The sequence below is a fragment of the Galdieria sulphuraria genome, assembly GCF_000341285.1.
Source record: "Galdieria sulphuraria unplaced genomic scaffold scaf_17, whole genome shotgun sequence".
Lineage (NCBI taxonomy): Eukaryota > Rhodophyta > Bangiophyceae > Galdieriales > Galdieriaceae > Galdieria > Galdieria sulphuraria.
In genome coordinates, this window is record NW_005178458.1 from 118,643 (window position 1) to 145,104 (window position 26,462).

Sequence of the window (26,462 nt, forward strand, 5' to 3'; positions counted from 1 at the left end):
GAATATCATTTCTATCCAATCTCTTATAGGAACAAGTACAAAAGAATGATTTGATCCTTTACAATAATGTACGAATACAGAACTATGAAAATTTTCAAATTTTATTCGTCGATACCCAATAGGATACAAGTAGCCGGTAAATAATTGCTGAGTTCTCTGCAAAGTTTCGTTATCGACCACATTCTCCTACTTATGAACTCTTTCTTGATAACCTCTGTAAGAGATACAAAACCTCAACCTGTTTGGTTAATGGAATAATATGCTTTCGATACAACTCTGCAATAATTTGTGGTTCCACTTTATATGTGTCTAAAGCTCCAGAATCATCAATATCTCTCCCATATGCTGAAGCTTTGTTTATCACTCTTTTCGCCAATCGTTTTTCTACCTATATCCAACCATTCACTCCTTTCCAAACATATATTCTCATAAAGGCTTACTTGCGGATCTGTCAACAGCTCATTCAAGGCATTCGTATCTCCATTCCTGATATGCTTCGAATATTCTAAAGGATTCTCTCCAAACTTAGCTTCAGCAATAAATTTGCCATAGTGAATACGTTTTGATATCGCCTGTAGACAAGCAACGTCATACATTGCACTGGAACCATAATTCTGATCATCTCCAGCTTCACAAATAACTGGAACGATGTCTTGCACATAAACATCATATATCTTAAGATCTGGGAGGAGAATACTAAAATAAATATACATAGAGTATCAAACAAACCTTGGAATTGAGGTTGATTGTATTCGGAACGATTGTTTCCGGAAAAGACAACGGAGGAAGAATAGGTTCAGGTAAAATATCGGGAAAGAATGCTTGTTCATCGGGACTTGTGTATCTTCTAACCAAAGCATAACCCTAACAACAACAAACCATGAGATACTCTACAGATCACTTCTACTACAACTAACCTTTTCCAGTTCACATAAAAGAAACTCCGTGAATGAACCACTGAATCCGGGAATCTCGATCCCTCCAGGACGATATATCACCTTTTAGAAAGAGTAGAACTCAGAATGGCAAAACAAAGAAAAGTTACTCTCACGTCGTTGGTCATAAACTGTGCTCTTTCTACCAACGCGAATATAATACTTTCTTCTTGTCTTATTAAGCGCTCTCTCAAATCTTCTAACTTGAGTCTTTCTCCAGGAGGCGGATTAGGAATGCCATGATAGTCTGGAGAAGATGAGCGCCTTCTTGACAAACGAGTAGGAGTTGAAAAATCGTTCATATTCCTATTTTCACAACTTCGAACGACGAGTTTCTTGAAGACTTTAGTATGAAGGGAGGGACCGTTTCGTCGTCGACCAAGAGAGTTTGCCGGTTCCCAAGAAACTGGAAAGAGCAAACGAGTACTAATGACAAACATAATCCATGGCATGGGTTGCCTATCCTTCTTTACTGTTTACTGACTTTGTCTACCTTTTCCAACTCACCTTCGAGGCCCTACTTACAACGACAATCTCGATTCCTCAACTTGAGATTCTTATCCTTTCATCGATTTCACTACTTTTCATGTTCCCATTTCGAATGAGCATAACTTTTGTGACAGTAACAAATACATTTTGATAGTAAATTTGTCCCTCATGTATTCACAATAAAGATAGCTTTGAGTATTCTTCCCTTCCTCGAATAATTCTTTAAAGAGACAAGTATAAACTATTTACTTGGTACTCGAAGCTGTTAGAGTGGGATAACTTGTATATGTATAAGTTCAAAATATTTGCATTTCAAGTTAAAAAATGCTAGCTAGCTATCTTTAGTTTTACTTGCTTTCATAGTGCTAATAGGGTGACTGTAACTAATAAAGGAGGATTTGAATCTCGGAGAATACTTGAGAATAAAAAAAGCACTAACTAGTAATAGGTTGCTTTGACTTTATATTGTCTCGAAATTTCCACTTATATAGCTCATCAAGCTGTCCCCCAACCGATCATGGATCCCAATGGACGTCCTACAGACAAACCGAACAACGGAATCCGTCTTTGATTGGTGGTAGTGTGGCTGTGACTGCCTTTCTATGACAGATATTATTGATATTGCTGCCGAACCTTATTATCAAGCAAGGATGGAAAACTCTTTTAATACGCTACGACACAGAAGACAGACGGTTTCAGTTGACTTGAATAAGCAAAACTGGTCCTATATAAGGTTCAACGCAGTGGGAACTGCTTTAGGGTTCCTGGTGAATGGATACATGTACCAAGTTGGCAGTCTTCTTCTATCTTTGTACGTGGACGCTTACTATACTGTATATTCCGACTCCACTTTACAGTCAGCACTGGGAACGAGTATCCTTTATGGGGTATTCTTTGGACTTATTACCTTTGGACTGCTCGCTGATTTTATTGGACGAAAGAAAGGACTCATAATCTGCTCGTGTTTGGTCATTTTGGGTTCGATATTGTCGGTGTCAGCAAATGGAACAAGTGTCCGTGGCATGTTTTGGATGATCGTTATTTCAAGAGCAGTCGTCGGTTTGGGTATGGGAGGAGAGTATACTTGCAACGTGCCCAACGTGGTGGAAGACAGTGAGGATGTAAATAGCAAAACAAGAGGTCGAAGAGTTTCACTGTTGGTTATGTTTATGGAGGTCGTTGGGAATAATACTCCAACGCTGTTGCAGCTTATCCTGATCGCTGCTGCTTGTCGTCACGTCTATTTTGACTCTTCACAAAAGACGGGAGTCTCTCTACCGAATTGTAACCCTCAGGTTGTGTGGAGAATATCTTATGGTCTAGGTTTGGTTCCATGTCTCATTGTTCTTGTTTTGCGTGTGAGAATGAGTGACTCTCAGATGTATATTCATGACGCCAAACTTCGTAAGAGAGTTTATGATGCACTTGATGCTTACATCATTCTTCGTCATTTCTCTTCGAGAATGATTGGTACCATATTTATGTGGTTTTTTATTGATTGGATCAACTACAGCCAAGGCAACTTTGGTTCAGTAATATTATCTAAAGTTATTGGCTCCTCATTGTTCAAAACTGCATGGATAGCATTGGCGCAAGGGCTATGTTTACAATTTGGTCCACTTTTTGCAGCCTTGGTTGTGGATCGTCTGGGGAGGCGAAAAACTCAAGTATTTGGGTGGTTATGGTTGGCATCCACTCAGTTGATCACTGCAGGTGTATATTTGCAGTTGGCTGAGAAGCCGGTTGCTTATGTGGTGTGGATCACATTCGTTTTTATTTTCCAGTATTTCGTATTTATTCCTGTCTATTTGGTACCTGCTGAAGTATATCCCACTCGCATTCGAGCAACGATGTATGGTTGGTCATCGGCTTTGGGGAAAGTTGGCGGTATTATTGGAACGACCGTTTTTCCTTATATGTGGAGAGGATTTTCTTCCACTCATTCTGAAGCTGGTCACGAAGGACTCGTTGCATTGCGAAATATTCAGTGGTTTTATGCAGCTTTAGAGTTTCTTGGTTTTGTATTGGCAATATTATTTGTTCCAGAGTATTCCAATGTGAGACTTCGTGGTGAGGATAAGCGTTATATGGCCATGAGGTTGCGTTATGCCGCGAAACTTGCGAAGAAGGTCGGTGTATATCCATCATTATCGGAAGAAGAACAAGAAGAATACCGAATTGGAAAATATTCATTATGGAATGTGGCTTACGAAAAGTATTTTGGAACGGAAAGCTCCTATCTCACTGCGGTTAAGGACTACAGTCGAATGCTTCTCGCACGTTGCTTTATCACAACTGCTGGCCAAGTGAATTATTATTCGCATTTGCAAGTTTATTATGACGATCGCGTTTTTCTGACACGGATCATTCGTCGTTGGAGGTTGGGTAAAGAACAAGCTGAAGAGTATACGAGGCAAGCCGAGCGAATGGGTCAAGACGAGGAAGAAGAAGCGGCTGCAGCTAACTATGTTGGTGACAGCTCATCTTGTCCTTATTCTAGTGGACAACTTGCGGAAGAAGATAAACCACAAAGAGTGAACGAGTTGCAACAATGTTATCGGATACTGGATGAGTCTCCCAAAGGAGCTTTCAAGTAATATGCCTTTTACCTTTTGTATATAATATATTTATATATGCAAAGCCGCAGATACGGATAGTATATACGGAGGCTTGGTATTTTCTTTTGTGTTCTTTTGTTTGTTGATGAGACAAGTAATAAAATTCTATGCTGAAAAGAACATTTTTGGACCGTTCGTGAAAAAGGCGTTGGAGATTGTTGAATCATTTATGGCAGCCATGGGTAGAGTGGCGTGGAGCTTTTCTACTCCATCCTGTCTTTCATTAACAAGATATCGTATTTCTGGAACTTGGAGTGCGATATGTAAAGCGCAAGTTATCAAACCAAGGTACCATCCGCAGAACCCATTTTTGCGCTTCTCTGGTTTTTCAGGGCTATGTTGGAGTCGCCGCCCCAAAAGTGTTGTGAAGCCTTTATATAATGGAGACTGGTTACGTCGCTATATATCAGCAGTTATAACAGACAAGTCACAAAAGTCTACTGAAGAAGCTATTCGGGAAAACATTCCTAAACGAGTCGTTGGCGATGTATATCATTCGTTTCAGTTGGTCCAAGAAGAATACATACCCGATATCGATTCCATCATCAGAAAATATGTGCACACCCATACGGGAGCTCAACTTATGAGTGTCTTGAACAAGGAGGAAAATAAAACATTCGGTGTTGTATTTCGCACACCGGTAAGTATCAAAGGATTTCGTGGGAATGATTTTTGGGTTGATGTTGTTCTTGTAGCCAAGCAATTCTAGAGGAACGCCGCATATTCTTGAACACTCGGTTCTCTGTGGTTCTCGAAAATATCCTGTCAAGGAGCCTTTTGTAGAACTGATGAAATCATCTTTGAACACTTTTCTCAATGCGTTTACTTTTCCAGATAAAACTTGCTATCCTGTAGCATCCTGTAATCTTAAGGACTTTTATAATCTTGTGGATGTTTACCTGGACGCAGTATTCTATCCCAATCTCACTCCAGATGTATTAAAACAAGAAGGACACCATTTTGAACTCTTGGAGGAAAACGCACCGATAACTATTCAAGGTGTAGTTTACAATGAAATGAAAGGCGTGTTCTCCAACCCTGATAGTGTGATTGGATCGTGGTCGCAGCGCTGTCTCTTTCCAGAAAACACATATGGAGTGGAATCTGGTGGAGATCCCCAAGAGATTCCTGACCTTAGTTGGCGAGAGTTTCAAGACTTTTATCGACGACTTTATCATCCAAGTAACACCAGATTTTGGTTCTACGGAGATGATCCTGAAGATATGCGACTAGAGAAGCTTGAAGAATATCTCAAGGACTTTAAGAAACTCTCAGTTGATTCGAGAGTACAACTTCAGTCACGTTGGACACAACCCAAACATTTCACGTTTGGTTATGATGCTGGAAACGACAATTTGGAAAAGAAACATATGGCTACCGTGAACTGGATGTTAGCGGATGTAATAACCGATGATCCAACAAAGATATTAGCTCTATCGTTGTTGGACCATTTGCTCACAGGGACAAGTGCGTCTCCTTTGAGAAAAACTCTGACAGATTCAGGTCTCGGGGAAGAAGTAATAGGCTCCGGTATCGAAACTGACTTGAGACAAGTTACTTATAGCATTGGTCTTAAAGGAATGGCAAAGGAAGGTTGTCAGAGTTTGGAAAATTTGGTACTCGATACCTTGAAGAGATTATCCAAGGATGGCTTTTCACAAGGCGTAAGTTGGCTCTCATAGGTCGTTTTTTGTATTTCACAAAGATTGTAAGGAAATCGAATCGAGCTTGAATACTATCGAGTTTATGTTGAAGGAGCAGAATACAGGTTCCTTTCCTAAAGGTCTCGCACTTATGTTGCGTTCATTGACAACATGGTTACATGACTCGGATCCTCTTATTCCGTTAAAATTCGAAATACCACTACAGCAGTTGAAAGAAATCCTGCAGAAAGATAGAAGATATTTGAATCTTTTGATTGAAGAACATTTTATTCGCAATACACATCGTGCATATGTATCGCTAGTCCCTGATCCCGACTTTGCTACCAAAGAAGTTGAAAAGGAAATGAAGCGTATTGAAGACTTTCGAAAGGTATTTTGTCGTTGAATTTTATATCGGATGATAGGCTCAACCTTGAATCATAGACCTTGGATAAGAGTGATATTCAACAACTGATAGAGGAAACCAAAAGACTCAAAGAGAAACAAATAGCACCTGATGACCCAGCACAATTAGCCAAAATTCCAGCTTTGAAAAAGTCAGATATTGATCAGAAAGCTCCTATGATTCCCCGTCAAGTAACATCTTTAGAAGACACCACAGTGTTGCTTACTCCATTGTTTACTAATGGCATTGTTTATTTTGATATGGCCATCAACATTCGTCAACTTCCTGCACATCTTTTAAGTTATGTGCCTCTATTTGGGGAATGTTTATTGGAACTGGGAACGACGAAGGAGTAAGTGTTGATATTATTTTGAATGCTCTTTTTTTACATTTTGCTGCAGAGATTTTGTTTCGTTGCAGCAAAGGATTGGTCGAGAAACAGGTGGCATTCGTCATTCGATTTATTGCTCTCAAATGGATGTTCCTAATAGCCATGGTAAGTGGCAACCAAATGATTCTTAGTGAAGCTTTTACAGCATTATGTCTCAGTTGGAGGGTATGGTCCTGCAGTTGCACAATTTATCATTCGAGGCAAAGTCATGTCCAATAAGACACATCTACTATTTGATATTCTCCGAGATGTTTTGTTTGATATTGACCTCAATAACAAGGATCGTTTTCGTCAGATCTTGATAGAGGAAAAGTCTGGAGTAGAGTCTAGCATCAGTCCTTCTGGTCATCGAGTAGCTGCTTCCCGTTTGAATGCACAATATACGAACAGTGGTTGGGCAGATGAGCAAATGGGTGGAATAAGTTATCTACAGTTTCTTTCTCGCCTTGCCGATCGATTGGACTCGGAATGGGATTCCATTCGTTCGGATTTAGAAGCATTAAGGAGCTATTTGGTATCGAAAGCTCATATGACCCTACAAGTTACTACAGATGAGAGAACTTTTGAATCCTCAGTGGCGCCATCCTTACGCAAGTTGTTGCAACCCATTCCCAAAGATATGCACAAACAATCGTCTACGTCGTGGGAAGAAATATTGGAGAAACAAAAACGCAATGAAGGCATTATTGTTCCTTCTACAGTGAATTATGTAGGAAAAGGTGCCAATCTGTTTCAACTTGGATACCAACCCAACGGTGCTTCATTATTGGCAATGAAATATTTAGGCATATCCTATTTATGGGAACGCATTCGTGTACAAGGAGGTGCATATGGAGCATTTGGTAGAGTGGATTTACGTACAGGGCAATTGATATTTTTATCCTATCGAGATCCTCATGTGAAGAAAACGGTAAGTTGACAAAGTCTGTGATGATATGGATGATGATAGAAGAATTGAAATGGATGCTAGTTGGATACTTATGATAATGCAGCTGCTTTCCTATCTCAGGCGCAGTTATCGTCTGAAGAAATAGAGAGGTGTATTATAGGAGTGATCGGTGATATGGATAGTTATCAACTGCCAGATGCGAAAGGGTTTACCAACTTGATAAGATATCTAAGTGGTGTGACACAGGAAAGAATACAGGAAAGAAGAGAACAAGTATTGACTTGTACCAACCAAGATTTGGTACAGTTCGGGTCGGTGTTACAAAGTGTTGCTTCGAATGGAAGTATAGTTGCAGTGGGTAATGAACAAGCTTTACAACAAGCCAATGCACAAGGACTCGACTTGAGACTCTTCCGAGCTACAGAACAGTAAAAAGAGAACACATTTTTTATGGACAAAAGGTTTTTTGGGTTCATTTGGTCATAAAATGATAGATGAAAAGCTACTATTCGATATTTCCTATTCTCTATCAGACCCATTCATTCATTCATTCATTCATTCCTCCTCGGTTTGGATCGCCACTTCCATTGTTCGTGGAGTTTTTCGATCGTCGTTTATCCACAACAAATCAAGTTTATATGCTTCTCTCAAGTGGGGATCACTCTTCAACGTCATTATCCAGTTCGCAGCATGGATATCCTATGGTAACCATAAACCTTTTAGAAAATAGCTATGGAGACAACGGCCTCTGAAAGACCACAAAAAAAAGACATATAAAATATCACAACCATCGAGAACAGAAGAACATGAGCGATCAAACGAATCGGTCGTTGTATCTGGCAACATATGAGAAAATTCACTCATTCTCAATGAGCTTTCATAGCAAGCATATGACCAAAACAGCCTTTCGAAACGACAAGTTCTTGTTCTCTCACAACTTGCAAGATATTCCATTCGTCTATTTGGAAGCGTTGTGGAGTACTTTAGCTCCTAAACCAAGACGCGGAGGTCTTGCTTTGTTTTGCCAATTGTCTACTTGTCGATGTTCTTCTCCCTTCCAACCCATTTTGTTCAACATATACTATGCAAGAGATCAGAGAACAGCAGTTTTAGGAAAACAGATACCAACCTTTCCAAAAGATTCCACTGGAACTCTCTCGTAATCTTCCCTGCAAGCTTCAGGAGCAGCCCACTCTATTTCCTGTCTAAACAGTTCATCACTGTTCTCCGCTGCTTGTCTTCTACAAACCATGTTCATAATACTTCCTTTCAATATTCCAATACTCACTTTCTACGTCTCAGTACTTGAGACAAACTACAAGCCATCTCTTTTTGCATTCCGTTCACATGTTCCACTTGGGTACTTGCTTCGTTCACTTTTGAAACGGAGGGACCTCCATACTCTTCCACTTGTTCTATTACTGAAGTTTCTTCTTCTTCCTTTTCCGAATCTTCACCTTGGAAAGGAGTGGCGCTTACTGGTTTTTCTTTTTTCCTTTCCTTATTTCGTTCAACTGCTCTTTTTAACTGAAAACTCACTCCTGCACACATCTTATTATTCAACAACCCTTTTAATTGACAATAACAACTCGTTCCAAATGAATTGTATTGATGAAGACAACGATGGCTATTCGAATTGGTTCTTATCACAAGCTGATCAAGTACAACCACTGTCTTATGTTTTCGAAAGTCAGCATATAGTTCTATGGTCAGCGCCTCATCATATGCGTCAAACTTTGTATGGTGCTTATCTCAGAGTATGGCCTAGTTCTGGGGTATTGGCCAAGTTTTTGGTTGATCGACTTTCGTCACTATCTCCCATCATAAAAGACCCAACTCTATTAGAACTTGGAGCAGGAGTAGGATTTTGTAGTATTGCCACTAGTCTCATCACAGGTTACAATATAGTTGCCACCGAGGGAGACACCCGTGTATTCACCTATTTGGAACGCAATTGTCAACAGATTGAAAGGACACATCCAGAGAGACTGCAGTGGGGAGACGACCATGCCATTCAAGAGTTGCGTCAAAAGTATGCATTGAAAGGATTTCAATACGTTTTTGGTGCAGATGTCGTTTATCAAAAGGAAAGCATACCTTTGTTGGTTTACACTATTGCTCATTGTTTGGTTGCACGACATGGGCTCGTTTTTCTAGCTTTCTCTCTTCAGTTTGGACAACTTGAAGGTCAACTGTTGGATTGTATGGAAAAATATGATTTTCATCTAAAGGAACGACAGTTGCGTGATTCCGTAATCTTAATAACTTTAGAAAGGCGTGGATTTCAGAATATTCCGTTATCCTGTAGTTAAGGATAGTCCAAAGTGAAATATTCTCAGCATTATTATAACACTTCACTCGGCAATAACCAAAGAAATGTCGTTTAGATATTGGAAGAAGAAGGACAGTGTCCCACAAGCCTTACTTATTTTAGTTGTGCAATATCAAGATGGAGCATTAACGGACAATGGTCTGAAATATAAATATTTTCAAACATTTCGCACTCTAATATACAAGGGACGAGTCTTTCGCTTGTCACAAAATAATCCAAACGCCAACCGTGATTACGTTCCTTTGCTTTTGCTCGCTTAGACCAATACGTAAAACTTTCCTATTTTTAGTCGTTCGCTATATAAACAATCCTATGGATATCATACCTTTGTCGATGAGGATACAAATAACGAAAGGCATCTACAAAGCCGCATTGTAATAAATCGGTAAACTTTTGGCGTTCTTGGGGAGTAAAGCCTGCATGTTTTTCATGTCCTTTTGGTTGATATATATCGATCTCTTGGTGAGCAACATTCAAGTCTCCAGTGTAAATAACTGGCTTCTTCTGATTCAGGCCACATAGATATTGACACATATCCTTTTCCCATGAGTCGATACGATAGTTCAATCTACGTAAACCTTCTCCAGCATTAGGAACATAAGCATTGACCAAAAAATATTTTTCATATTCCAATGTTATTACTCGGCCTTCTTCATTATGTTTCTCTTCTTGTAAACCATACAGTACTGAAAGTGGTTCCTCTCGAGTAAATATAGCAGTTCCAGAATAACCTTGAAATAATCTCACTCGGCCCTTTCCCCCAAGATGGACAACTCTTACCTTTTCTTGCCGTGCAATGGTTCCATATATCATGGTATTGATCAGATAGGGATTGAGTAACTTCTTCCGACACTTGACCCTTGTCAGACAGTTTAGTTTCCTGTAAGCAGATTACATCTGGCCCCAATTTGGATAAAAAACCTAAGAAGAGCGGATTTTTTACGGTGCTTCTCATTCCAGCCACGTTCCAAGTGATAAATATTTTCGAGGTACTTCGTCGTTGGGGAATGGTTATTCCATCCAGATTCTCACTATCAAGTAAAGATTCTCCAGGATCCTGAAATCTTTTCTGTCGTTCTTGATCAGAACCAAGAAATTCCACAGACTCCTTCTTTGACTCTTTGCGGGTTTCCTTTTTAGGCTTTTCGCTCAACTCCATCGATTGTTCATTTTTGGACCTCTTTGTCATCAGTAGCAATGGATGTTGACGAGAATGAGACAAAAGAAGCCTAGTACCACTCAACTGTACTCTATTCCATCGACTGTAACCAACAGCCAACACAATCTTATTTGAAAACAATACAAATGCCATTATAGTATTTTGGATGATTGGGGGAGATAAGTGGGTTGGCTTGTGTGTTTGAAGCTATTGAGAATATTGTCCCAATCTCTCACATGTCATTGAAGAATATGCTTATGTATATCAACTTTATCAGTAGACTTCGATCCAACTGGAGACCCTCCAAATCCCATCTTTCTCGTGTTGATTTCTTGCACTTTTATTCAACTATGAGCTCGGAAACGAAACCAACAGTAGGCACCTTATCCTTTCATTCCTTCCTGTCACTTACGACATCTATTTGTTTCTTGTTGGACCTGAAACCAGTTTTATAAACGGCCTTGTTGGTTTTATAACTTATCTGGGTATTATTCTTATCAGGTAACGGAAAATTGGAATCCATTGCCCAATTTGATATCATTGTATTGCTAATTACTTGTTAGACCATCCGAAACTGGCAGTTGCAACTTAGACAGGAACGGTTGGTAGTCGTGTATGGTTTGTTGTGGATATATTCTCAAACCTGTATAAAGTATGGAGCCTAGTGGAGAAAACCTTCCAGATGTGTTGTTGATGTTAGAGCATCAACCAGTATACACTTTAGGGACAGCAGCAAATGAAGAGTAAGTAATCCCTCGTGATCCTAACTTTGATAGCTTCTATCTTACAAAAAGGTGTTGAAAGATTTATCAAATTCGATGTGAAACATCCTCCTTGTGAACTATATCGAATAGAAAGAGGTGGTGAAATCACTTTTCATGGACCTGGTCAACTGGTAAGTAGAATGATGAGACATATTCTCTATCTGTTTTCCATATAGAGAATGAATCTGTATATAAAGAATACTGATGTAGCTGTTGTCGAAATTTGTATAGATTTTTTATCCCATTTTAAATCTGCGGTTTCATAAAAAGGACTTGAGATGGTATTTACGTCGTTTGGAACAAGTTGTTATCGAAACCTTGAAAACGTATGGACTAGAGGCTTATCGAGTAGAGGTAACCACCAAAGCTTTGTAAAATATTGCCTATTGTCCACTTCTCAATGTGTGGTTTCTTACAAAGGGTCTCACCGGTGTTTGGTTGGATGAAAAGAAGATTGCAGCTATTGGTATTGCAGCAAGTAAATGGGTTACTATGCATGGCGTTGCACTCAATGTCACCAACGAGTAAGAACATTGTGAGTGTTTAGATACTCGTCTATAACTGCTGCATCCTCTCTAGTCTTGAACCATTTCGAAAGATAGTGCCTTGTGGAATTCATGATCGCGAAGTTGGTAGACTGGTGGATTATGTTCCTAACATAGATATGCAACATTTGAGGACTCTTTTGGCAGAGTGCTTTGCGGATATGTTCCAACTGTCACTTGTTCCCTATGAAGAATAGTGGAACTTGTAATTCATACAAATAGCTCCCTTAGATATTTTGAATATTTGAACTTCACTCATAGATAAGCATGGGAGACTTCAAACCGATTCCACCACAAGTTGATATTGCAAAGGTAGTGTTGCATAGTTTGCTAAAGGTAGAGCCGCAAGAAACTTTCAAGTCAATAATCTCACTGAGAAATAAACTTGCTTTGTTTATCGTTGTTCCAATAACAAAGGGTAACCACTGTCACCAGCAGCCGTAAAAGAGTTACAAAAAGGCACGGCCAACAAAAGCCGAAAGCACTGATTCACTCACCACGGCTACTTATTACAGCCTCACCAGACTCTGCTACATCACCATCCTTCACTCCGGTCTGTTCCATCAGCTCGTCAATGCTTTTCTCAAGTTCGTCTATACGGCTTCCCATCTCGTCAACTAGCTAACAGTGAAACAACAAATTTCACTCGAAAAACGAAAAACTTACTTCTGCCTAGTATGGAGTCAGCCATGGTTTGAAAACGACTCTGCATCTGAGACAACAAGTTTTGAACCTAGGAGAAGCTATTCAGCTCACTAGCTTGCGAAATTACAAGTTGGTGCGTACATAAGTAGCCAAGTCTTTGGCATCTTCAGGGATATTTTCTTCTTCTTCTTTATTTTCAATATCTTGGTCAGCTCTTTCTACTTGAGTACTCATTTTAAAAAGGTTTCAAAAACAAAAGACAACCAGGAAAAAAATGGCGCCAATAAAGTCTTCTAATTGAATCAACTTTGCAATGACGATTTGATGAGAACAGTGAAGACTTTGAAACACAGCAACATTGTAATGCTGACATATTTCCTAACTCTTCATAAATGACTTTGGTCATGTAACTTGCATGCTTGTGAGAAAGTTCCTCATCAGAGCATGCACAGCTATAGTAGAATGCTATACATGTATACACACAAAGGGATGAACATGTAATTATTGGTCTCTCTGGAATGATGTTTCTCTTGGAGCCCGCCTAACGTTGTTTGATGAGAACTCGCCTATGTTTTCTTATTCCTTCGGTTCACAAAATATTTTATGTTCAGCGTGCTAGTTTAACTATGAAAAGGAAAGCTTCAAACATTTCACCAAGGAAACAACCGTCAACAATACCCAAGTCCTCTATCGGCTCTTACCTTTCAATCTTGCAAAAAGAGGAGCCGTCGTCGTTAGACACTGAAAGACAAGCAAAGGAGAATGTGGACCAGAATACCAACGATATGCGACTTGAAAGCCAGCAAGGTTCCGAGACGAGTTCCAGTACTTCGGAACATTCTTCTTCTCTTGTAGAAAATGCCAAGGTTGTATGTGAAGAGAAACTCGATGAATGTACCTTCTCCAGTGTCAGTTGGCAACCTCCTTCTAGAACGCCTTTTCGTTTTTTAGCAGAGGCCTTTGAAGTGATGGAAATGACAACTTCACGATTGGCACTCATCAAAATACTTACGCAGGTCTTTCGCAAGATTGTCAATACTACTCCAGACGATCTTTTACCTTGTGTCTATCTTTGTACCAATATGTTGGGACCAGCTCACGAGGGTTTGGAATTGAAGGCGGGAGAAGCTACAGTACTTAATGCTCTTTCCTCTGCCACTGGGAACTCCGTGAAAGTTTTAAAGGAACGATTGATAAAACTTGGTGATATCGGTGACTTAGCAGCAGAATGTAGAACAACTCAGCAAACCATGTTCAAGCCACCTAGCTTAACTATACAAGGTGTTTACCAGGAGTTTCGCACGATGGCCAATCTTGCAGGTAAAATGTCTACCAAGGAAAGAGAGAAACATTTGCAAAAGTTATTAGTAAGTGCTACTAGTCAAGAAGCCAAGTATATAGCTAGGATTGTTTTGGGAAAGCTGCGCATTCATATTGCGTACAAGACAGTCATTGCGTCGCTAGCTACAGTCTTTGCTCCTTGTTCTAAAACAGTTGGAAAAACAGCGGATGAAATGGATAGTATAGTAAAGGAGGCTACTGCAACTCTGAACGCTGTCTATTCTCAGTTGCCAATGTGGGATCGTATCATACCAGTCTTAATACAAAATAAAAGCACTCAAGGATTAGAAGATCATTGCAGGTTGACTCCAGGAGTTCCGGTTGGTCCAATGCTTGCAAAGCCTGCAAAGGAAGCATCTGATGTGCTTGAGAGATTTCAAGAGTGTTCTTTTGTTTGTGAGTACAAATATGATGGAATGCGAGCTCAGATACATTATCTGCCGGATGGAAATGTGAAAATCTTTTCAAGAAATGCAGAAGATGATACTCCGAAATATCCTGACATTGTGGAAAACATCAAGTTTGCTCTGTCCAAAAATAAGGCAGTAAGATCATTTATAATAGACTCGGAAGTCGTTGCATACGATCCTGAAACAAATGTCATGAAAAGCTTTCAGGAGTTACAAGGTCGCGCGAGAAAGGAAGTGAAACTTGAAGATATTAAGGTATCTGTTTGTGTGTTTGCATTTGATATCTTATTTTTCAATGGAGAGTCTTTATTAAAGTGGAGTCTGAAGGAACGTCGGGAAAAACTCATTGAAACTTTCTCTCCTGTTCAAGGAAAATTTCAGTTTACAACATCGAAAGTGTTCACTGATTGGGAAGGTGTTGACGAAATGATGGATGAAGCTATTCAAGCAGGTTGTGAAGGCCTGATGATCAAAGCATTAACAGGAGAATATTCGTCTTATGAGCCTTCTAATCGATCTCAAAACTGGCTGAAAATGAAGAAAGACTATATGAACTCTATTGGGGATAGCCTAGACTTAGTACCGATTGGAGCCTATTATGGGAGAGGAAAGCGGTCAGGCGTGTTTGGTGCATTTTTACTTGCATGTTACAACTCAGAAACAGAAGAGTTTCAAACCGTTTGCAAGTTGGGTACAGGGTTTAGCGACGAATTTTTGAGTTCTATTACAAAGTTTTATAAAGATGGTCACATTTTGGCGGAGCCTAAGCCTTATTATGGAGTTTCGGATAGTCCTACTATTATACCTGATGTATGGTTTGACCCATGTCAGGTTTGGGAAACAAGGTGTGCAGATTTAACCCTATCTCCCTCCCATACGGCAGCAAAAGGTATGTTGTCCGAAGAAGATAAAGGAATAGCACTCCGATTCCCACGTTTCATTCGAATCAGAGAAGATAAGTCAGTTGACGATGCGACAACAGCAGAGCAAATAGTTGAACTGTATTCTAACCAAAAAAGTAAAATGTGAGACCAACTGAAACGTATCTTTTTTCTCTGTTTTTTTCATAAGAAATCCCCAAGCTCATTTAAATAGAAAGACTTGCTATAGAACTGGATTGCATACAGCATCTATAGCAGCATGATTCCGATTCTTTCTTGCTCCTATTCTCTTATAGACTAACTAAATTTTTTTACATATATACAACGAATATATCAAGGGAGAGAGAATCTTTTATTGGAAACTGAGAGACAAAGTGCAATAAATTGCATAGAAATATATAATGACTTAAATTGTCAATTTCTTTAATCAACAATAAAAACAAACACTAAAAATATTCGCGCTGTCAGGAAAATCGATATAAATAAAAGTATTTACTACTTTTTCGAAGATATATGTAGAGCGAGAATAAAAGAAAAGTTAGTCGGCAATGTAAAAAAATTAAAAAAATTTGCTGACATTTTTTTAAAAGCGCAGTGTATCGTAGTAATGGCGAGACATCTGACTGAACATAATATTTCAATAAGCTTTGACTGCGAAGTATACGACTCCTCTATTAGCATGAAACGTTCTTAAGTGAATAATCACCAAATAGCTTCTAAAGCATAAAGACATTGAAAATTTACTTCAATTCTCGGAGTTAATTTTATTAAATACGTTCTGACAACCTTGTTCAATTATTCATTATAAGAAAAAATAAAAAATCAGCCTAAAAAATTTAAAAATTTTATTTAGTTCTTGAAAAAAACGAATAATTTTTTATTCTTTGTTATTATTTTGTTATTCCAGTAATAAATCTTTGAAGCCCCGTATATCATCTGGTTTTTATCGATCCGTGTTTCTAACAGTGTTTTGTTGCATGAAAGCCGATTTTTTTTCACAAAAGGAAAAATCTTTATTCAAAAATTTAAAATATAATTTCTTTCTTTGAACAACTTACAGCTGTATGATTTATTTTTTTTAAAATAGCTCTTTTTGACATCGTGTAACTCGCTTGTTTTTATCTCTTCATTTCTTGATCTTTGCTCTTTGTTATTGCTTTCAATCAGTGAGCTATCTCTGTAGTTTTATGTAGGAGAGTTATATTACTTGGTTTTTTAATTTTTTAATTTTTTGATATTGTCCACTCATTGTTTACGAGTTCGTAAAGAGTATTATTGTTTGAGGTACAAAGCTATTTAACATGGAAGCTGCTCTATTGGCACTACTCAAAGATACGGAAAGATGTTCACAAATAACTTAAAGATTCTTGCAGATCACAGGCAACCAGCGATCTTGTCGATAGCAACACATCTATCAGAGGCAAGGGTGGATAGCATACTACATATTGGAAACGTTATTGCTTGAAATCACGGAATGTATTTAACGTGGAGTGAGATCTTTCATTAGGTCTGTACATCATGTCATACTATGTCGAATTCAAAATTTTATTGCTCTTTCAACCTTTGTTTGACCAAATTGACTGAGTTTCAAGTTACCCATTTCAATAGCAGTCTTTGCCCATGCTATTCCATGATTGTCATCTCCACTGGAACGTGCAACTGCTTGTTCTTCCGTCAAACAAGTAAGAACACCGTAAACCACTGGAATATTGGAAGTAATGCCGATCTTATGAAAAGGTTGAAATTCAGTTCAATCAAACCTTATCAACTTGTTATACAAAAAATACCTCCATCAATCCGTTAGTAACGGCCTGTGCAATCATCTCATAGTGAGATGTCTCTCCCTTTATCAAGCAGCCAATACATATGATACAGTCCACTCGTTGCGAGAAAGTCATATATCTTGCCGCAGTGGGCAGTTCAAAAGAACCAGGAACCTAATATATATTTCGTTAAATATTCAGTTGCCTTTTCAACCAAGCCTACTTCAAATTCGACAACGTTGCTGGGGTCTACCTTGTGAGCGAACAAGGTATCTTTGCAAGCTTTCAACAAACTTCGCACAATTTTGTCGTTCCAACGGGAGTAGACAATTCCTACGCGTAAAGTACTGCCGTCCAAAACCCCAAACTCAACCCCCTTTGATGATTCTTTCTTACACAAGATCTCTCTTACGCCGACAGATGAGTGTCGAACCTTTCTGACAAACGTGGGACAAAGAGTGTTGGTACTACGTTTGTTGTCACAACAGGAATTATGTTTGTTGGATAGAGGTTTAGTTCGACCAGCATTTTTTCCTTGCCACGGTGAGACAACGAACAACGCTAGCGGATTCCTCTGTGTCACAAAAAACAGCGAGAAAGAGTTGCCTTGTGTCATGTATGGATGCATTTAATAATCCAATAAAGCGTCATAATGATTGACGCCATTGTACAATAAACGAATAGGTAACACTCCTCCTCCCTCCTTTTTGTTCCAAAACGATTTTCCATATTCTACTATTTTCTTATACTCTCCATTCTCCGTTTGTAAATACACTTGAATGGGAACTTGAAATACTTCACTCAACACCCATATTTCAGGTTCCCCACCATAAAAACTAGGCTTCAACAACTCTTGACAATATCGACGGAGATTTCCTTCAATGATCATGCTTTTCTCGAATTTCTCTCGCTGTTCTATACAGATGATCTGCACAAGGTTAACTTTAGCTGAAAGAGAAAGAAAGAACGCCTACTTTATGTGCCTCTTTTCTCAAAGCGTCGGCATCAGCCACTTCCAGACGTTCAGGTAATGCACGACCTTCATTATGAGCTAGACATTTTGCAATAGCACGAAATAAACAACGCCCATCACCTTTTACAGAAACTTTACGAAGTCTGCGACGATTCCTTTCACTTGCACTGGCGAACCAAAACTTGGAAGGAGAGTGGCCAAAAGGAAAAGGAGGTAAAGTCCAACAAGGAGAATGTTGAGGTAAGAAAAGAGTAAGGTTGCATTGTTTTCCAACAACTTTGTTCCACATTACCCTATTTTCCTTCTTTATCCAAATAAGAACCCTTGAAACCACAAAAAACAAATCAACAACCCAAAAAGTATCCCATCGAAAGCTTTGAGAATCTAAAAACAACTTGGAATACCATCCAATCTAACAAACCTTGTATATACAAACCCAATTGGGACACACAAACTTCTCCATACAACAAACAAAACCAACAGCAAGTAAGAAAAGAAAGAAAGAGAATGTGTGTGAAAATATTCAAAAAGATATATTCCACTTTTTGAATAGTTTTAGTTTCGGCTCAAGGTTGAAAATTTTTCCTCCACTGGGGAACTTTCTTTGCCTAGAGCCCCTCCACTGATAGACTCAAATAGGAGCATATTATCTTCATTCGCAGTAACTCGAATCAAGTCTCCATCTTGAAACTTTCCTTCTAGAATTTGTCTAGCAATGGGTGTTTCTAAATGCCGTTGAATAGCTCTTCTCAATGGTCTTGCACCATACACTGGATCATAACCAAGAGATGCCAATACATCAGCGGCTCTATCGGAAACTTGTAGACCCAGCTTCTTCTCACGTAAACGAGTATCCAAATCTTGCAACTGAATACGTACAATTTGACGCAAGTCTGAACGTGTTAAAGAGTGGAATATAATAACTTCATCCAAACGATTCATAAACTCAGGTCGAAATGTCATTCTCATCATTTCCAAGACTCGCTCCCGCATCTCATCATATCTCTCTTCATCTCCCGCAATATCTAAAATGGCTTGAGAACCAATATTGGAAGTCATGATGATAATACAATTGCAGAAATCTACTGTTCGCCCTTGTCCATCCGTAATACGACCATCATCCAACACTTGAAGCAATACATTGAAAACATCGGAATGTGCTTTTTCAATCTCGTCAAAGAGAATAACAGAATAAGGTCGACGTCTCACAGCTTCAGATAATTGACCACCTTCTTCATAACCAACATATCCTGGAGGAGCTCCAATCAACCTAGAAACTGTATGCTTCTCCATATATTCGGTCATATCGATACGTATCATAGCATCTTCTGAATCAAACAATACTTGAGCCAATGCTTTTGCCAATTCCGTTTTGCCAACTCCAGTAGGACCTAAAAATGCAAAGCTTGCTACTGGTCTTTTAGGATTGGCCAATCCTGCCCTATTTCGTTGAACGGCTTCGGCTACTGCTTGAACAGCTTGCCTTTGACCAACTACTCTCCTCGTCAATTCTTCTTCTAAATGTAACAACTTGGTTCGCTCCGAAGTGGCCAACTTTTCTACAGGAATTCTTGTCCAGGATGATACTACAGATGCAATATCTTGTTCCGTTACTTGATCTCTCAACAATGCAATTTCACCATTCTTCTCTCCTTGTGCCAACAGTTTCTCCTTTTCAGCCAGTTGCTTCTCAATTTCTCTAAATTTGGTAAACTTCAACTCTGCAGCTCGGTTCAAGTCATACACTTGTTCAGCTCTTTCTATTTCCAAACGAACTTTGTCCCTCTCTTCCTTCAACCGTTGTATTTCTCCTAGAGTTTCTGATTCCTTTTTCCATCTACTTTCTAAACTCTCACGCTGCTTCATCAAAGCTTGCAATTCATTGGAAAGTGATTCTTGACGTTTGGCTACTCCTGGTCCAGTTTCATTCTTCAAACTTAATCTTTCCATCTCCAATTGAATTATTTTTCTTTCGATTCTGTCCAATGCAGCAGGTTTCGAAGTGGCCTCCATCTTTAATCTAGCTGCTGCCTCATCTACCAAATCTATTGCTTTATCAGGAAGAAATCTGTCTGCAATATATCGGTCACTTAAAGTTGCTGCAGCAACAAGAGCTGCATCCGTAATACGAACTCCATGATGGACTTCATAACGTTCTTTGAGACCTCGCAAAATACTCACTGTATCAGAAACAGATGGCTGTTCAACAAATACGGGTTGGAAACGTCTTTCCAATGCAGCATCTAACTCAATATATTTTCGATATTCTTCCAAAGTTGTTGCACCAATACAACGCAATTCACCTCTTGCAAGCATCGGTTTGAGAATATTTCCAGCGTCCATCGCACCATCCGTTCTTCCAGCACCCACAACCGTGTGAATTTCGTCAATAAACAAAATAATTCCACCTTCAGCTTCAGTTACTTCCTTTAAAACTGCTTTTAGACGTTCTTCGAATTCTCCTCGATACTTTGCTCCGGCAATGATGGCACTCAAATCTAATGCTATTAATCGACGATTCTTCAAGGAACTTGGAACATCTCCTGAGACAATTCGTTGTGCTAGTCCTTCTGCTATGGCTGTTTTACCAACTCCTGGCTCACCTAGTAGGATTGGATTATTCTTCGTTCTCCTGGAAAGAATCTGGATGGTTCTTCTGATTTCTTCATCTCTTCCAATCACTGGGTCGAGTTTTTTTGCTCTAGCCAGTTTGGTCAAGTCCCTTCCATACTTTTCTAGTGCCTCATATGTGGATTCTGGTGTCTGCGAAGTGACTTTTTGATTTCCTCTCACGCTCTTGATGGCTTTCACGAGTTCATTCTCAGTCACTCCGAGCGTGCGGAATTTAGGGTCACGCATACAAGCTTGTAACAAGTGTTCAACACTGATGTAAGAGTCCTCATACTGTTTTCTGATGCGATTGGCTTCTTCTAGAGTATTTCTTAGACTGGTTCCCATCACTTGGGTGGCTGTAGTACCGTACACTTTGGGTAGTCTGTCCAACAGTTCCTCAAGTTTCTTCTCCATCAGTTTGATATCCATTGTTGTTGCTTTACCCAATATTCTTTGTACCAAGTCATCCTTGAACAGAGAATACAACAGCATTTCATTTTCTATCGTCTGTTGTGCATATTGTCTAGCCAGTGTCGACAGTCTAGTTAACACTTCCCAAGCTTTCTCAGTATACAAATTAGCGTCTAAAATGTTGGCAACGTCTTCATTATCTGCTGACATGGAAACATGGCTATGAAAACAACCTTTCTTCCTCAGCCCTCGTTGAAAAGTTCCTACAAAGGGAGTCACCCGAAGTGCTGTCGTCCATCTATTGAATGACGCAAGACTAGACCTTACAGTATGATATTTCCTAGAAATCGGTGTTTTTGTGTAGTTGGCATACCAAAGATAAGATACAAAGGAGGTGGCCATCCAAGAATCCTTGTCTTCTAGAATATTCCCAAAAAGCAAAATGCTATTTATTTCCTTCACTTCTCATTGGGTTTTTGTTTTCTCTAAAAGAGGTTGCAAATGTTGACTTAGGATTGGACGTATTCGTTGTGGACAACAATCGACAAGTTTCTGTAATCGAAGTTGGAGTTGATGTTGAATAGGTAACCAATACTAAAATATAACAGTCATATCAACGATGTCTCACAATCTCAAGTAATACTACTCACTTCATGAGCAACAGTTACTGTTAAAGAACAGATATGATCCACTGGTTCCTGAAAAGTATGGTACAATATGGGTACGGTAAAAAAATACAGGAAACAAAGATAGACTAACGAAACGAAGCTCATCACATGCCCAAGCTGAGCCAAAATATAAGCTACCAAACATAGCTTTAGCGTACGTCTATTGTCTGTGCAAAAGATGATCTTTTTCCACTCATCGATAGCTTTGTTCAATAAAGGAATGAGTTGGTCTAGTTGCTGGGATATGTATTCTTCTGTTATATAAGGCTTTCCTAAAGAAGGGGGTGAATAAAAGTCCGATCCAAGGAAGCCAACGAATAGATTGGAACATTTGACAAATACAAAAGAAAGAGCCAATTCCAACATAGCGACATAGGAAACGAGCGAGAGAAGCGAAAATTTGTCCAATAGCAACAACAGAAAAAGAAGATTGCCTGCTAGAAATAGGGCAGTAGAAAGATAAACGTTGTTCCACGCTAACAAGTCGTGTACTAACGAATAATAACGATGGAAAAAAGAACAACGTCAACTCAAAATCTCCAAGTCGTCTGTAAAACTCACCTTTTCTTGGAAACCAAGTGGGTATCCAAGTTAGATATTCGACTTTTTTAAGAGGACTGTTCGAGTTGGCAACAACTAGAGAAACAGTTAGCACTATACAAGTAACACTAGTTTCAACTTACCACCAGTTGAAATAGTTGACCCAACTCCTTGAACCATCGTTTCAAAAGAAGCTCCAATTCTTAAAGCTTTGTTGTAACAAGAATAAAACCAACGCTTTGGGAAATGAGAAGGAGGGCCACATGAAGAATGACAGCTGTCCTTGGAGCCTCTTGGAGTTGCTTCTGTTTCGACCCCAAGTTGAAAATAGCTTTAGTATTTAAACTCATACATACACACAATACACCCCTTATTTCTACAACAAAGATATTGCAATGAATATGTTTCTTGTGAAATCAAAGACTCCAGTGAAGCAAGACAACTTTCTGTTCCGTCTTATGTTAAAATAAGGAATGGAAGAAATGATGGCTAGTCCAATCAATCATTGAGCATTATTTGTCTCTTTGGTTGGAAGTGAAGCATTGGATGGCGTCGTCTTTTATATGTGTTGTGAGTGAGTGGAAACAAAGGGTGAGTGCATTTAAGTCTTCACAGAACTATTCTCATGGCGCTAGCTCTAGTCGGCTTCATCTAGAGGTTTGATTTTCCAAGTGAGGGGAGGTTCTCTAAGAACATCAACTGTGTCACCATTCAGTTTGGGAGGAAAGTGGAGGGCAAAGAATGGCAGGTGTTCATCTTCGTTGGGATGGTACACTTGGGTATGTTCAATGTCAAAAGAAAGGTCTTCAGTGGAGGTAAATACTACACGAGATTGGCAAGTGACTGTGGACCATGACAGCCCTTCCCAACAAACCATAATAAGTTGGAATGGAAAGGATCGCTTTCAATTGGTTCCAGAGTTGGTGCTTTTATGTGATGAAAGAAGCTTGAATATCGAACACTTGGTGGTTCGTTCGGAGAATGAACGGGTATCGTGCAACTTGGAGCTTTCTAAAAATGGAACGAAACTTTCATCAGAAGAAACTCAACGAGTAAGTAGGAATATCTCGCTATATTATGCTGAGCCTTAATATTTTGTAGCTCCAAAGAGACCTTCAAGAACTTAATAAAGAACAGTCGGAGGATAGGCAACGTAGTGCTATGCAGTCCAAGTCAACCAACAACCCTGAACTTCCATATATAGATTATAGAGATAGATTTGTGGACTATGAGAAAGGAGTGGCATTTTACACAGATAACCATGCGACTCCCACTCATACTACTTTGACAGCCATCGTTCCCAATACTCCTTCTTTTCTTTCTTATTTTATGAAGCAGTTGTCTCAGATGCCAGTTCATATTATTTTCGCTTCCTTGTCGACGTATAATAGAGAAGGAAAAACGAGACATGATGTATATCATATTATTAACGAAAATGGCGAACAATTGGATGCAGCTCAATGTGATGCTCTAGTGGATGTGGTGTCTGCTTTGTTTCAAGGGGAAAATAATTCACAAGATGGTTTGTAAGGCTTCACTTTGATCACAGGACAAATATTGTATAGTCCGTGATCCATCCCAATCATGGTTCCATGCTTGGACAATGAGTAGGATGACAATATGGACTTACAAATTAAGCGAGTAAAGTTTTATATTGTAATAAAATCTTTCTATATAAACCAAATACAATATGAAAATTAACGATGATGACGACTTTTCTTGGAATAATGTCGACGATGTTGACGATAGGAAGAATCGGAAAGTGGAGACCTTTTCCTTGGCTTCTCGCGTTTGTCACTTTTAGAAGAATGATGTCTTGAACGGCTACTTTTTCGCTCACTTTTCGTTCTTTCATATCGATGCTTCGGAGAATGACGACCATCACTGTCTTCTGAAGCAACAGAGTCTCTCTCATCATCCTCATCCTCTTCACCAGAAGAAGAGGAATCTGAAAACCTTCGACTCCTTCTTCTTGGACGTGGTGAACTTGAGGAGGAAGAGATATTTGAATGATGGGACTCTTCATCCATAGATATCATCGAATCACTCTTATCTTGTTCCTCCGTAGCAACAACATCTTGCAATGCTACATGATTCTGAGTCTCATTCTTGGGCAAATTCTTTAAGTGCTCTCTCATTTCCTCAGTTAAAATACCTAAACCAATACTTGTGAAATAATTGATTGCAAAGCGTGTATTACGAGGATTGTCCAAAGGAAATAGTCCTTGAAAATGAGTTTGTAGATAGGGGTCTTTCAATCTCTCTCGAAGACGCTCCACGGTCATATTTTCTGCCAGTTCTTGGAATAGAATCTTCACAAATATTCTACTTGAGGAAGTAGTCTCTTCTTCTACCAGACGAATATATTCCATAGCACTCCATGAAATGGAATCCGTCTGAAGAAAACCAAATTGAGACAACAAACATGCAAACGATAACATAAATACATACCTCAAACAAAGCAGCAAAAAATTTAGCAACATTTCTTAGTTTACTCGTCTCCAAGCGATGAATTGTTGCATAATATTCACCAAATAGTTCATCAAACTTATCCGAATAAACCTGAGATAAGGAACAGAAACGCCGAGCAAGAAGTCCATAGAAACGAAGGTAAGTCCTTTCTTGACTACAACACTCTATGATCATCGAACATAGTTCATACTGTCTTTGTTGATTGTTTCCTTCGTTCATCAACTTTACTAATTTATGTGCCCCTTCTTCAAAGGAGAGTGAAGACATAATGGTCAGATAGACACTTCGACGAAACTGAATAAGCTCCATATCTGTTCCTTGATGAATGACAGTGGTTGCTTCATCTGCTTTTGTATCATTCTCTTCCGTATTCACAATTGCATCATCATTATCTTCTTCTTCTTCTTCTTCTTCTTCGTTGTCTTCCTCTTCTTTGCCTAAAATCTCTTCCCGTATCTCGGCATAACGCATCTCATTTTCATCATATTCTGGATCAAAATGAAATACATCATCACTCGTATCCAATTCCAACTCATCATCTAAACAAATCTCATGAGTAATTCGGTCTTCTTCTTCAATCAAATCTAGCTCTGGTGGATAAGGAGGATACTTTGAAAACCCCTAACCATAAGAGTCAAATGGAATCCATAAAGTAATCATATGTCATACTCACATCCCTACGAATAGCGAAAAGAGCTTCTATCATATATTGGACCCTCTTGTCTATGTCACCTTCGTGGAGGATTCCTCTCAATCTTTCGAATACTGCATAAAGTCCTTGGGGTGAAAGTTCGGATAATATATTACCGCATTCCTTTACAAAAGCCACAGCTACTTCAACGGAGTCATCGGTAGGTTGTTCTAACAACAGGGTCAAAAGTTGCAGTGCTAATAGTTCATGGCAAACAAGTTGATTCACAAGATGGGCGATAAACTTGGTCGTAGAGATACAAAGTCTCTTGTCGTTTCTTTTGAATGCCTTTCTAAACTGTAAAATAACTCTACTGAGAATCATTTCTCCAATCTCTGGTATCTTGGTATTTAAAACGGCAATAAGTGCCGCATAGACGTTGGTAAATTCTGGCGACGTCAATTGCGCCTTCAATATTGCTCGAGAAAGAAGACCTCGACCTCTTATCAAGTTCAACCTAAAAAACTCGGGAATAACTTGACTTATATTGGTCGTGTTTATCTTGTTAACACAACCGTTTATCTTCTTTTTCAACAGTTCCCAAGCAATTCGTTGTCCTTCATAATCACCAGATAGCTTACCACCTGCTGCCGCCCATCTTTCTTCTTTCATTCGCTCCAACTTAAACGGTGGAATATATACTCCACCAGTCTTCCCTTCAGCCCATTCGAACTTGTCCTTTACATTTTTGGGTTCACTTTCTAAACCGTTTGCTGTGGAGGAGTCGTTCTTGTCATTAGATAAATGACTCTCTTCTCTTTCCATAGCAAGTTTACTATTTTCAAAATAAACCGGCCCATTTTCTTTAGCACTATCGTCTACTTTGCTGTCGGAAGTGGTTGTCGTTATTGCCGCGTCCTGTTCCATACTTTATCAACCCAAC

At 39.1% G+C, this 26,462-nt stretch overlaps 15 protein-coding genes across 17 annotated transcripts; 6 read left to right on the forward strand and 9 right to left on the reverse strand.

Moving 5' to 3' along the window:
* Nucleotides 1-63: 63 nt before the first annotated feature.
* Nucleotides 64-1,548, reverse strand: Gasu_24200 (chorismate mutase). Its single transcript, XM_005706733.1, has 6 exons — nucleotides 1,443-1,548; nucleotides 1,052-1,394; nucleotides 918-998; nucleotides 730-864; nucleotides 441-674; nucleotides 64-388 (listed from the first exon to the last, which is right to left on the reverse strand). Exons 2-6 carry the CDS (start codon nucleotides 1,385-1,387, stop codon nucleotides 191-193), a joined length of 984 nt encoding a protein of 327 aa, XP_005706790.1. The 5' UTR covers nucleotides 1,388-1,394; nucleotides 1,443-1,548; the 3' UTR covers nucleotides 64-190.
* A 420-nt stretch (nucleotides 1,549-1,968) lies between these two features.
* On the forward strand, nucleotides 1,969-4,159 carry Gasu_24210 (MFS transporter, PHS family, inorganic phosphate transporter). The gene has a single exon (XM_005706734.1). The coding sequence runs from the start codon at nucleotides 2,027-2,029 to the stop codon at nucleotides 4,019-4,021; it is 1,995 nt and encodes a 664-aa protein (XP_005706791.1). The 5' UTR covers nucleotides 1,969-2,026; the 3' UTR covers nucleotides 4,022-4,159.
* Nucleotides 4,160-4,188: 29 nt separating this feature from the next.
* Nucleotides 4,189-7,889, forward strand: Gasu_24220 (Zn-dependent peptidase). Its single transcript, XM_005706735.1, has 7 exons — nucleotides 4,189-4,682; nucleotides 4,738-5,706; nucleotides 5,756-6,076; nucleotides 6,130-6,443; nucleotides 6,493-6,587; nucleotides 6,641-7,392; nucleotides 7,453-7,889. Exons 1-7 carry the CDS (start codon nucleotides 4,212-4,214, stop codon nucleotides 7,801-7,803), a joined length of 3,273 nt encoding a protein of 1,090 aa, XP_005706792.1. The 5' UTR covers nucleotides 4,189-4,211; the 3' UTR covers nucleotides 7,804-7,889.
* Nucleotides 7,890-7,902: 13 nt separating this feature from the next.
* Nucleotides 7,903-9,038, reverse strand: Gasu_24230 (nucleic acid binding protein). Its single transcript, XM_005706736.1, has 3 exons — nucleotides 8,660-9,038; nucleotides 8,501-8,612; nucleotides 7,903-8,452 (listed from the first exon to the last, which is right to left on the reverse strand). Exons 1-3 carry the CDS (start codon nucleotides 8,920-8,922, stop codon nucleotides 8,330-8,332), a joined length of 498 nt encoding a protein of 165 aa, XP_005706793.1. The 5' UTR covers nucleotides 8,923-9,038; the 3' UTR covers nucleotides 7,903-8,329.
* A 50-nt stretch (nucleotides 9,039-9,088) lies between these two features.
* Gasu_24240 (uncharacterized protein) lies at nucleotides 9,089-9,709 on the forward strand. The gene has a single exon (XM_005706737.1). It carries the CDS (start codon nucleotides 9,096-9,098, stop codon nucleotides 9,681-9,683), a length of 588 nt encoding a protein of 195 aa, XP_005706794.1. The 5' UTR covers nucleotides 9,089-9,095; the 3' UTR covers nucleotides 9,684-9,709.
* Nucleotides 9,710-9,713: 4 nt separating this feature from the next.
* Nucleotides 9,714-10,988, reverse strand: Gasu_24250 (exodeoxyribonuclease III). The gene is made up of 3 exons (XM_005706738.1): nucleotides 10,484-10,988; nucleotides 10,029-10,434; nucleotides 9,714-9,977 (listed from the first exon to the last, which is right to left on the reverse strand). Exons 1-3 carry the CDS (start codon nucleotides 10,890-10,892, stop codon nucleotides 9,797-9,799), a joined length of 996 nt encoding a protein of 331 aa, XP_005706795.1. The 5' UTR covers nucleotides 10,893-10,988; the 3' UTR covers nucleotides 9,714-9,796.
* A 20-nt stretch (nucleotides 10,989-11,008) lies between these two features.
* Gasu_24260 (lipoyl(octanoyl) transferase) lies at nucleotides 11,009-12,409 on the forward strand. Of its 2 annotated transcripts, XM_005706739.1 has the most exons (8): nucleotides 11,009-11,236; nucleotides 11,310-11,363; nucleotides 11,426-11,463; nucleotides 11,516-11,605; nucleotides 11,667-11,757; nucleotides 11,858-11,980; nucleotides 12,047-12,150; nucleotides 12,206-12,409. In XM_005706739.1, exons 1-8 carry the CDS (start codon nucleotides 11,120-11,122, stop codon nucleotides 12,366-12,368), a joined length of 780 nt encoding a protein of 259 aa, XP_005706796.1. In that variant the 5' UTR covers nucleotides 11,009-11,119; the 3' UTR covers nucleotides 12,369-12,409. The 2 variants fall into 2 exon arrangements, with proteins under 2 accessions (XP_005706796.1, XP_005706797.1); XM_005706740.1 differs by lacking the exon at nucleotides 12,206-12,409 and having other exon boundaries at nucleotides 12,047-12,179.
* On the reverse strand, nucleotides 12,184-13,148 carry Gasu_24270 (heat shock factor binding protein 1). 2 transcript variants are annotated; one of them, XM_005706742.1, is made up of 3 exons: nucleotides 12,958-13,148; nucleotides 12,838-12,904; nucleotides 12,184-12,788 (listed from the first exon to the last, which is right to left on the reverse strand). In XM_005706742.1, the coding sequence occupies exons 1-3, from the start codon at nucleotides 13,048-13,050 to the stop codon at nucleotides 12,661-12,663; spliced, it is 288 nt and encodes a 95-aa protein (XP_005706799.1). In that variant the 5' UTR covers nucleotides 13,051-13,148; the 3' UTR covers nucleotides 12,184-12,660. The 2 variants fall into 2 exon arrangements, with proteins under 2 accessions (XP_005706799.1, XP_005706798.1); XM_005706741.1 differs by having other exon boundaries at nucleotides 12,414-12,788.
* A 200-nt stretch (nucleotides 13,149-13,348) lies between these two features.
* Gasu_24280 (DNA ligase 1) lies at nucleotides 13,349-15,656 on the forward strand. The gene has a single exon (XM_005706743.1). It carries the CDS (start codon nucleotides 13,371-13,373, stop codon nucleotides 15,594-15,596), a length of 2,226 nt encoding a protein of 741 aa, XP_005706800.1. The 5' UTR covers nucleotides 13,349-13,370; the 3' UTR covers nucleotides 15,597-15,656.
* A 1,276-nt stretch (nucleotides 15,657-16,932) lies between these two features.
* Nucleotides 16,933-17,708, reverse strand: Gasu_24290 (6,7-dimethyl-8-ribityllumazine synthase). The gene is made up of 3 exons (XM_005706744.1): nucleotides 17,435-17,708; nucleotides 17,236-17,385; nucleotides 16,933-17,174 (listed from the first exon to the last, which is right to left on the reverse strand). Exons 2-3 carry the CDS (start codon nucleotides 17,344-17,346, stop codon nucleotides 16,986-16,988), a joined length of 300 nt encoding a protein of 99 aa, XP_005706801.1. The 5' UTR covers nucleotides 17,347-17,385; nucleotides 17,435-17,708; the 3' UTR covers nucleotides 16,933-16,985.
* A 5-nt stretch (nucleotides 17,709-17,713) lies between these two features.
* Nucleotides 17,714-18,638, reverse strand: Gasu_24300 (peptidase). Its single transcript, XM_005706745.1, has 2 exons — nucleotides 18,186-18,638; nucleotides 17,714-18,139 (listed from the first exon to the last, which is right to left on the reverse strand). The coding sequence occupies exons 1-2, from the start codon at nucleotides 18,471-18,473 to the stop codon at nucleotides 17,840-17,842; spliced, it is 588 nt and encodes a 195-aa protein (XP_005706802.1). The 5' UTR covers nucleotides 18,474-18,638; the 3' UTR covers nucleotides 17,714-17,839.
* Nucleotides 18,639-18,643: 5 nt separating this feature from the next.
* Nucleotides 18,644-21,618, reverse strand: Gasu_24310 (ATP-dependent Clp protease ATP-binding subunit ClpB). Its single transcript, XM_005706746.1, has one exon. It carries the CDS (start codon nucleotides 21,608-21,610, stop codon nucleotides 18,740-18,742), a length of 2,871 nt encoding a protein of 956 aa, XP_005706803.1. The 5' UTR covers nucleotides 21,611-21,618; the 3' UTR covers nucleotides 18,644-18,739.
* A 23-nt stretch (nucleotides 21,619-21,641) lies between these two features.
* On the reverse strand, nucleotides 21,642-22,688 carry Gasu_24320 (uncharacterized protein). The gene is made up of 4 exons (XM_005706747.1): nucleotides 22,560-22,688; nucleotides 22,438-22,512; nucleotides 21,859-22,367; nucleotides 21,642-21,802 (listed from the first exon to the last, which is right to left on the reverse strand). Exons 1-4 carry the CDS (start codon nucleotides 22,594-22,596, stop codon nucleotides 21,674-21,676), a joined length of 750 nt encoding a protein of 249 aa, XP_005706804.1. The 5' UTR covers nucleotides 22,597-22,688; the 3' UTR covers nucleotides 21,642-21,673.
* A 220-nt stretch (nucleotides 22,689-22,908) lies between these two features.
* On the forward strand, nucleotides 22,909-23,969 carry Gasu_24330 (uncharacterized protein). Its single transcript, XM_005706748.1, has 3 exons — nucleotides 22,909-23,007; nucleotides 23,058-23,468; nucleotides 23,518-23,969. The coding sequence occupies exons 1-3, from the start codon at nucleotides 22,963-22,965 to the stop codon at nucleotides 23,944-23,946; spliced, it is 885 nt and encodes a 294-aa protein (XP_005706805.1). The 5' UTR covers nucleotides 22,909-22,962; the 3' UTR covers nucleotides 23,947-23,969.
* A 4-nt stretch (nucleotides 23,970-23,973) lies between these two features.
* Nucleotides 23,974-26,458, reverse strand: Gasu_24340 (uncharacterized protein). Its single transcript, XM_005706749.1, has 3 exons — nucleotides 25,562-26,458; nucleotides 24,868-25,509; nucleotides 23,974-24,812 (listed from the first exon to the last, which is right to left on the reverse strand). The coding sequence occupies exons 1-3, from the start codon at nucleotides 26,444-26,446 to the stop codon at nucleotides 24,114-24,116; spliced, it is 2,226 nt and encodes a 741-aa protein (XP_005706806.1). The 5' UTR covers nucleotides 26,447-26,458; the 3' UTR covers nucleotides 23,974-24,113.
* Nucleotides 26,459-26,462: the final 4 nt, after the last annotated feature.